This window comes from Nematolebias whitei, chromosome 10 (genome assembly GCF_014905685.2).
Source record: "Nematolebias whitei isolate Nwh7 chromosome 10, NemWhi1, whole genome shotgun sequence".
NCBI classification, from domain to species: Eukaryota; Metazoa; Chordata; class Actinopteri; order Cyprinodontiformes; family Rivulidae; genus Nematolebias; species Nematolebias whitei.
The window spans coordinates 8,164,500-8,174,121 of NC_056507.1; the positions used below are offsets into that span (position 1 = coordinate 8,164,500).

The 9,622-nt window shown below is 40.8% G+C and overlaps 1 protein-coding gene across 6 annotated transcripts in view; it reads left to right on the forward strand.

Moving 5' to 3' along the window:
- The window catches only part of znf423 (zinc finger protein 423), a 148,756-nt gene that overhangs the window by 90,218 nt on the left and 48,916 nt on the right, over positions 1 to 9,622 (forward strand). For 4 of the 6 annotated variants that reach the window (XM_037683279.1, XM_037683281.1, XM_037683280.1 and 1 more), the window contains one exon: positions 1,889 to 1,909. The exons of the other annotated variants lie outside the window; for them this stretch is intronic. In XM_037683279.1, coding sequence (XP_037539207.1) covers positions 1,889 to 1,909 — 21 coding nt within the window. The remainder of the gene's footprint in view (positions 1 to 1,888; positions 1,910 to 9,622) is intronic. 6 annotated transcript variants of the gene reach the window in all.

A 9,622-nucleotide genomic window follows, 5' to 3' on the forward strand; every position in this document is an offset into this window, starting at 1 on the left:
AAGTTTGTTGTTTAAAACAAAGTTTGTTGTTTAAAACAAAGTTTGTTATTTAAAACATAGTTTCTTATTTAAAACATAAAGGTTATTATTTAAAACAAAGTATATTATTTAAAGCTTATAAAGTTTGTTATTTAAAATGTAATGTTTGTTATTTAAAGCTAATGAAGTTTAGTATTTAAAACAAAGTTTATTATTTAAAACATAAAGTTTAGTATTTAAAACATAAAGTTTATTACTTTATATTTAAAACATAAAGTTTGTTATTTAAAACTTTGAAATTTTATAATTCAAAACAAAGTTTATTATTTAAAACAAAGTTTGTTATGTATATCGTATAAAGTTTATTATTTAAAACATAAAGTTTGCTATTTAAAACTTAACAAGTTTATTATTGAAAACAAAGTTTATTTAAAACTTATAAAGTGTATTATTTAAAACATAAAGTTTGCTATTTAAAACTTAACAAGTTTATTATTGAAAACAAAGTTTATTTAAAACTTATAAAGTGTATTATTTAAAACATAAAGTTTAATTATTTAAAACAGAAAGCTTATTATTTAAAACCAATAAACAAAGTTTAGTACTTAAACTTTTAAACAAAGCTTATTATTTAAAATTTATGAACAAAGTTTATTGCCTAAAACATACAAACCAAGTTTATTATTTAAATATTATAAAGTTAATAATTAAAATATATAAAGTTTATTATGATCACCTTTAAAGTTTATTATTTAAAACTTATGAACAACGTTTATTAGCAGCATTTCTGCCTGACATTTTGCAGAAACTCTTCAGTAAAGTTTTCAGCTGCAGAGTGAAGAAGCCCTGCGCTCATCAGTGCCCCCCCACCCCCGGTCACTGTGTGAACATTTGTAATTGTTGGGCTGGGTCTCTTTGGACGAGTTTCTCATTTTGTTGTGCACCTGCACATCATGAAGCCGTGTTGCTGGGATGAATGTTTGTGATGCCGTTTTTTTTTTGTTTTTTTTTTTAATGTGAGGCAGGCGAACACTAAATAAAGGGCGTTTTCTTCCCTTCCAACACAAATTAAGTCCTTGCCAGCATGTTCAGAGAGGGCTGCACGCTGCTGCTAATGCTTTCATAATCACCTCAGTTAAGATTTCTCGGCATGAATCCTCACTTTTCAAACACACACTCAGCTTTATTCACTTTATGTCTCATTCAGGAACAAACTGAAAACACAACCTCCCTCATTCACAAAGACTCTGTTACGACGCTCGTTCTACCTTTTTATTGGACCAAAACCTCATGTACCTTCATCCTGTAGTCTCCCTCCATCTGTTCATCTTTACTTCCTGTCTGTCCATCAGCAAAGCTTTCAGCTGCTCAACTGAGACCAAGTTCAGACCAGAACCTCTAGAACCTGAGACAAATACAGGCCTTCATATGAGAAGCACCTTGTTCTCAAAAACTGGTCAGAATTATAAAAAAGGGACCCACGTGATGTCATTCCTTCAGGCCCCTCAGAGTGATGAGGATGATGATGAAGAAGCAGGACGTTTTCTGTCAGGTTTCCTCACCTTAGCCTTCTGAGCAGACCTGGGATCAGTCCTTCAGCTGCACTCTGTCGTTACTAATCTTCTGCAAAGACGGGCCTGTGTGCGTGCTGCCTCCACCCCAGGGTGGATTCTGATTTATGAACCGGTTTAAACAAATATTTACAGCAATCTGACGCCTTGTCCCTTTTTTTTTTTTTATACATTTCCCTGGAAGCTTTTGCTGTTTTTCTTCCTTCAATGACTCTGAGCTAACCTGTGTTTGATGCTACCTCCTGCCCTCTGTCTCACAATGCAGTCAGACTACAGATTACTAATCCTGTTCATTCTCTCCTCCGTTCTGCCCCCATCCCCACCATGGATGGCTAAAGATGAGCCGGCCTGTCAACAAGGTTTGTCCCCTTTCTGTCTCTTAGTTCCCACCGTGAGACGGGCTGTCTCACTGCCTGCCCATCATCATGAACATTAACTCTGCTGAACGTTCAGATTATTGTGACGGGAGTTCCCATCTGCTCCACATGGTGTGGCCCTTAGTCTTCTAGTTCACCGTACAACCAGAAATCACACTGATTACCAGAACAGTTAAATGTTTAACGGAGCAGTTTAGTGTGATCAGTGGAACAGTTCAAAATGTTCAATGGAGTGGGTTAAAGCGTTTAAGAGATAATTAGAATAAACAGAGTAGTCGAAAAGGTTTAAAGGAGACGTTAAACGTGTTGAACGGAGCAGTTAACAGCTGGTAACAAAGGGTTTAAGATGTTTAAAGGAACTGGTGAACTTGGAACAATGAAAAGAAAAGGATTTTAAAAATTTTATGAAATTGTTGAAATGTGTTTTCAAGGAGCAGTTTGAGTAAAAACCAACGTTTTGAGAAGTTTTTGGAGTAGAACAGTCGTGCACGGTTAGCCCTGACCTCACCTCAGCTCCACATTCACCCCAGTCCCTGCCGCTGGCTGCATGCCTCATTGTCCTTTCTACTACGCATGCACGTGCACGCTCACGAGCACGCACGCAGCTGCCTCAGAGGTGCGTGGTGGCCAGTCACCTGGATCTAAGTGCTCCCTGTTGAGCATGGTGCTAATGACGTGTCGGCAGCATGAGCTTTACCTACTTTACATCAGAACTCTGTAAGAATTGTAGCCGGACCCGTTTCTGACCCGCAGACTTGATGTTCTACAGGTTAGCAGAAATTAAATAAATGAATGGATTTAAAATCGTTCCCTGTCAGCTTAAAGTAAAATGACACAGTGAGCCTGTCTGTGCAGTTTAAAGGATTTAGCTAGTCCGTTTGCTTTAGCTTGCACCTGCAGATCACATCCCGTACTGAATCAGCGGTTCAGCCCGTTAGCCTGTAGTCAAATCTGTGAAGCTCCTGGCTGCTAATGTCGGTCGGCTGTCTAAGAAGCTGTCCCACGGGCCGAGCCTGAGCCCGTGTGTGTCTGTGCACATATCTGTCTGTGCTACTAAGTGCATCCCCCCACCCCTCCCTCCAACGCACACACTGTTCTCCTTAACACATTCTCACACACACACACACACACGTTCTGTATGTGTGTGTGTGGTGGTGGGTAAGGTCTAGTCTGGTTACTTTGTGTCACTGAAGACTTAATGAGGCGAATAAGAAGCTTTTAGAGTCAGAGGATGTGGATAATGCGATTCAGGGTCCACTGATGTGTGTGTCTGTGTGTATGTGTGCGTCTTTGCCACCGGCTACAAACATGGCTGTTTGTTTCTGCCTTGCTGCACTTGAACTAATAAGATGTGGGTGTCTCGGTCCTCCCTGTTGGTGTTTCCCTCCAGTCCCTGCAGTGGTGCGCTGAACTGAACAAACTGGTGCTTTTTGTGGGAAGAGCTCACCTGATTACCTGGTTATACTGGTCTTACACCAGTCAAACATAACCCCATCTCCTCAGAGGTGCATTTTACAGCGAGTTAGTCTTTAACTAACTCAAGTGAGTTAGTTTGTCCCTTTTAACCGGAAGAAACCTCCAGCAGAACCAGGCTCAGGACGAGCAGCCATCTGCTCCGACCGGCTGGGGTTTGAGAGGAACAGGAAGGAGAAAGAGACAAACACGGAGTAACGGGTCCAGGTGAACTTTCTATTGGAGGAAAGACAAAAAAACATGTTCAGATAGAAATACTTACAAATACAAACAGATAGAGTAGAGCAGCTATTCAACTGGTGGCCCGGACGCCAAATCAGGCCCACGGGTGAGCTCAGTTCAGCCCATCAGTGGGTTCATTTTTAAATAAAACTAGATTTTAAACTGTAAAACAAACTTAATTAATGAGAATAACTGCTGGATATCTGGCCCCTGAGCTCTTGGCTTTCAGTAACTGTGCCCCCCTGAGCAGTTTAGTTGAACAGCCCTGGAGCAGAGCAAGTAAAGACAGCAGCAGAGTGAGGAAATGTGGTCAATTTGTCCTCCAGCAGTCTAAGCCTATAGCAGCATAACTAAGGGATAGCTCAGTAAACCCAAGCTGACCCCTAACTATAGGATATATCAAAAAGGAAAGACTTGAGCCTATAGAATCTGGAAGTTGGTTCCACAAGAGAGGAGCCTGATAACTGTAAGCTCTGCCTCCCATTCGGCTTTTGGAAACTGTAGGAACCACAAGTAAACCTGCAGTTTGAGAACAAAGTGCTCCGTTAGAAAAGTAAGAAACGATAAGATCTGTGATATAAGATGGAGCTAGGTTGTTGAGAGCTTTGTATGTTAGAAGTAAGATTCTGAATTTGACATGGAGCCAATGGAGAGAAGCTAAAACTGGAGAGATGTGATCTTATCCCATCAACTCTCATTTAAACTCTGGCAGCAGCATTTTGAATCAACTGAAGACTTTTTAAAAAGTGTTTTGGAAACCCAGATAAACCACTGAAATAGTCCAGCCTAGATGTGATAAATGCTTGGACCATGCATCATTTTTAGATGAGATGGTTCTAATTTTAGTGACATTGTGATTTAGTGAGCACAATCCAACAGCAGAGAAACAGTTGTATTGAGGGTGTTTGTGTACTAGAATGTTGAACTCTGCAAAAGACAGATACAATCCAGTAAAACAAAAGATTCCTCGAGCAAACAAATTACTCCAGCTACCAGCAGCGAAAACAGGAAGTGATAATACGTTTTACCCAGAACGTCCTGTCATCAAAACGTTTCAGTCTGGTCCTTTTTGTTTTGTTTCATATGTACACATTTTTTTTTTTTTTTTACTAACAAACGAGTTTATCTTTAATTTGGAGGAGAAGTTTCAGCCTAAAATACTTCTCATTTTTGTATAAATGTGGAATATTATAATAAAAACAAAGATTTAATTTTCTTAGGATAACATAAGATTATGGAACATTTAAAGATGTATCATGTACAATAGGTTTGGACAGAGGGTAATGTTTGACTCTGATGGTATGAACACTGGAACAGATGATCCCTCCCCACCCTCCTTTTGGTTTTCTTCCCTCTCTCCATCATCCCTCGCTCTCCACCACCTGGAGCCAGCGAGCTGTAACACCAGAGGGAAGGAGGGAGGGATGATGAAGGGGCAAGGGACTGGAGAAACAGAGCAAAGGAGAAGCTGTGGTAGACTAAAAAAAGATAAAATACTGTAGGATGTAAAATAAAGATATTACCATTTCAATTAAAACAAACATATAGTTTGTACATTGAATCATGTTTATCCTGTCATCAGCCTGTAGTCAAAAGAGAATGCTTGTAACATGACGATACAGACTGAATATAAAGATGGACGAAGGATCTCGTGAAACCATAATATCTGGTTTTTGGATGCTGCTATTTTATATTTTTGAATCCAGAGTCACTCGGGAAGTGGGTCAGTAAGCCCCTCCCACTGCATCATACAATTATCAAATAACTAACAAAACTAAATGTGTTTGAACATCCTGTACAACAGCAAGTTAAGAACTACAAGAGTTACCAGAAATCAACTAACGGAGTTTGAGTCTGGTTAAATCGCCATGGTAACAGAGTTGGACCTGCTAAATGTTGAAAATATCTCGTTCACTAACGTTGTTTACTCAAAAGAACCACACTCAACAACAAGTGAAGATTTTTAACCTGCATTTTACTTGTGAGGGCTGATTTCAGGATGGTCTACATACATAAACTTAAATGCATCTGCATGAGGACATTGTCACAGAATCAGCCTCCAGCAGTGTCCTCTGCTGACTTTTATACCATTAGCAGTTCAGTGGACGTTCCTTGAAGCTGCAGCATCAACCCACAAAAGCACACAGACATGTTCCATGGTCATCAGAGGCTCTGCAGCCTCCAAGTCGAGATAAGAGAACGTTCTGCGCACGTTCTCATGGCGATGACGCCGAGGAGGCACCGCGAGTTCTCAAGGCAGGAGGAAAATATGTTTCTCAGCCACAATATAAAAACATTCATAACTCTTGACCAATACTTCCCTAACATTAAATCACCATGGTAACAGAGACTGTGTTTATCCACCTTTTTCCTAGCCCCCCATGCTGCCTTGCACGAATTATGAGCACGACTTCTGGCACAAACCAGAACCGGTATTTGTTTATGTGCGAACAGTACGAGCTAATGCAGTTTCTCCGAGCATTGTGGATTTAATTTAAACATGTAGGAACACCACCTGTCAGAGGTCAAACAGGACAATATAATCATACTGCTTCCTGCTGAGGACGAGGGATGGAGAACGACCTGAAGAAGTGGCTGCAGATTACATCTACTAGCATATTTAGCTACTTCATTGATGGTTGCTTCCATTGATGAGGCAATGAACAACCTGAACAGGTCTGAGGCGTGTTAGTATCTACACAGTAATAAGGCCGGTCGTGTTTTGTTCAAAGAGGTGGAACACAATTGTTAAAGCAGACATAGAGCCCATCCAAAGCTTTAAAGTCCTCCATCACTGAGCTTGGGTTAGTTGCAGAGAAGATCGTAATACTGAAGACAAACAAATACTATAAATCTGTGCCCTTCATACACTTGAAATCATACCTGATATTCTTGTCACACTGTTTTCAGTCCTTCTGAGGATCCAGCGTCTCTTCTTCACTGGTTTAATATAGTCCAGCCACAAAGTAGGATGCAGGTTTTCCTGCATCAGCTGTTTGTCAACAAGTGAAATGAGCTCACATCCAGCGTTTTGGGCGGTCTCTTCAAGTTCACATTTTTTAGCCACATTCTTCTTAATTCAGCATCTGTAGGTAGGAGATGGAAACTACACCGCTTTTCACAGGAACTCTTTTTGTTTTGGGTCCGTGTTCAAAACTCTGTTGTTGTAGCCACTGATTTAGTTTGGTCTGGTTGTTCGTGCAGCCGTGAACACAACAGGTACCTGAACTCAGCACGGCTATTTTAGTAAACTTTATGGTTGTTAAATAGATGTGAACAAAACAAAAACAGAGTTTTATCTGCTAAACTGAATGTAAATTACTTTCCCATGGTCAACCAACGCTTACTGCTACTTCCTGTCTGACAGGAAGTTGTACACACATTTCTACAGTAGAGCCCCCAGGAATAAGGTGGATAGCTTGGTAAGTTGTTACCTATTCTCAATAAATTCAGTATTATTACTTGTCAGCCCATATGATTTAATTAGACCAGGCCCACATGCTATCTGTTTATAATCACCCCGGGTTATTGAATTAAACTAAATAATAATTTATCCTACTAGCTGCTACAGAACTAACTACCATTAGCAGCACCAGGCATCCATGTCTGTCTGATTAATTTTCACAAAGCCTTCTTATAAACTATGATTGTGCTTTGTTTTATGATATAAAACAAAGAAATGTGCTTTAAACTCACTTCCGCAGGCTGTAGGTCAGAGTCTCTTTGAGCTACCACAGGTAACATAGCTAACAGCTAACGTAGCTAACAACAGAATGAAGCAGCTCTCTTCCTTTAACTTGGAGCCACAGTGTTTATTTAACACGTTCAAGAGATCCAGGAGTTTTGTTTGACTTGAACAGTCGTGGTGAAGGTTTAGCTGCTCACCAGTTAAGAGTAGCGAGACAACATAAGCACGTCTGTTGAGTTTCACTCCAGGTCCAGGAGTGAATGAAGCAGTGAGCGGAGTCAGAGTCAAGTTCTGTGTATTTATTTACCAAGAAACCTTCTCCTTCACGGCTCGCCTTCACTTCTAGCCGGATCAAACATGAGCTGAGTGGTTCAAAACAGATCCAGAGTTAGGGTGCACATATTTTCTCCTCATTTTAATTCAGGGTTACAGTTAATTTTTTTTTAAATTCATTAACAGGTGAGATATCAAACATAACTAAGTACAATACTTGGAATACAACATACTAAAGATAAAAAAAAATAAACACATTTATTCTCAAATATGGTAACACAAGTACTGTAAATGTCAATTGCAACTTTTCAAATTTGGTGTGTGCCTGTGTGTGTGTTTAGCATTACTGTCCTCTGGAGAGCTCATTTTGTTGTCTTCTCGCTTGATTTACCTGTTTCTTCTGCTGTTTATTAGCAGTCATTACCAGCTGTTTGGAAACCTAACAGGACACATTGCAGATAGGCTGGGGGAGACCTGACCGGATCAGAACACAGAACCAATAATGAGACTGGGTTTGTTCTGTTCCCTCTCTGTTTTCAGCAGGTGTCTAGACTCAGTCCAAAAGGTGTTCACTTTGAATGAAATATGTTTTAGTTTCCCACGTGTGTACGTGTGTTATATGCTGTACCCAGGGGCGGTCCTAGCCTGTTTGGTGCCCTGGGCGGACAACCCCCTCCGACGCCCTCACCCAAGCCTGAATCACCCACGCTCAGCCATGCCCTATCGTTTAGGTTTCCATGTACCATCACAGATACACTCAAAATGTCTTTGAACATTTTATTTGAAAAACTTTAAATTGAAAAAGATCTAGAATAGTACTATAAACACACAGAGTTAGAAGCATAAATATTGTACACCGTGATTTTAAAAGTACCGGTATACAATACAAATACAAAAAATATATACTGTAGAACATAAACACAATTAAAATAAAGCATTTCTAAACTGCACCAAGTGAACACTGAAGAAATCTGTGTACAACAATTGCGGTTTGATGAAGACACACATTTTTCTGAACAACTTTCATGTAAAGTCTTTCACCTTCCTTGGTGTGCACATTCATCAGTTTCACACAAATAAGCTGTGAGCTACTGGCTGTATTCACAATATTATGAATTGGATAGAGACTCTCGGTCGGCTCCGAGGAGATTCTGGCAAACCATCAGGCGGCTGAGGGGGGGAAAGCAACACTTTACTAACACTGTGTTCAGTGAATGTGGAGTGCTGTTGACCTCAACCAGTGACGTCGTCGGGAGGTGGAAGGAATACTTCTCAGACCTTCTCAGTCCCACTGACATATCTTTCAAAGAGGAAGCTGAGCAGGGCAACTCCAGGGTTGGTCTGTCCATAACTGTGGCGGAGTTCACTGAGGTAGTTAAAAAGCTCCGCGGTGGCAGGGCTCCGGAGGTGGATGAGATTTGCTCGGATTTTTTTAAGACTCTGGATGTTGTGTCTTGGTTGACACACCTTCTCAACGTCATATGGACATTGGGGGCAGTGCCACTGGATTGGCAGACTGGGGTGGTGGTGGAGGGTCTGCTCCAGTTATAGGGACATCACTCTCTTTAGTCTCCCTGGTAAGATCTATTCAGGGGTACTGGAGAAGCGAGTCTGATCGTTGGTCAAACCTCAGATCCAGGAGGAACAATGTGGGTTCCGTCCTGGCTGTGGAACACTGGACCAGCTCTTTAACCTCCCCTCACTAAGGTCCTTGAGGTTTCCTGGGAGTTTGCCCAGTTGTCTTATGTCTCTATCAGGCGCTTCATGTCATTGTCAGTCATCTCATCTCTCTCTCAGCTGTCTCATGTTTTTCTCAACTGTCTCATGTCTTTGTCAGCAGTCTCATGTCTCTGTCATCTGCTCTTATGTATCTGCCAGGTGTCTCATGTCTTAATCAGTTGCTTCTATGTCTTTTATCAGCTGTTCCATGCTTCAGTCAGATATCTCATGTCTTTATCAGCTGTCTCATGTCTGTCAGGTATCTCATATCTTTGTCAGCTGTCTCATGTCTCTGTCAGGTGTCTCATGTCCCTGTCAGC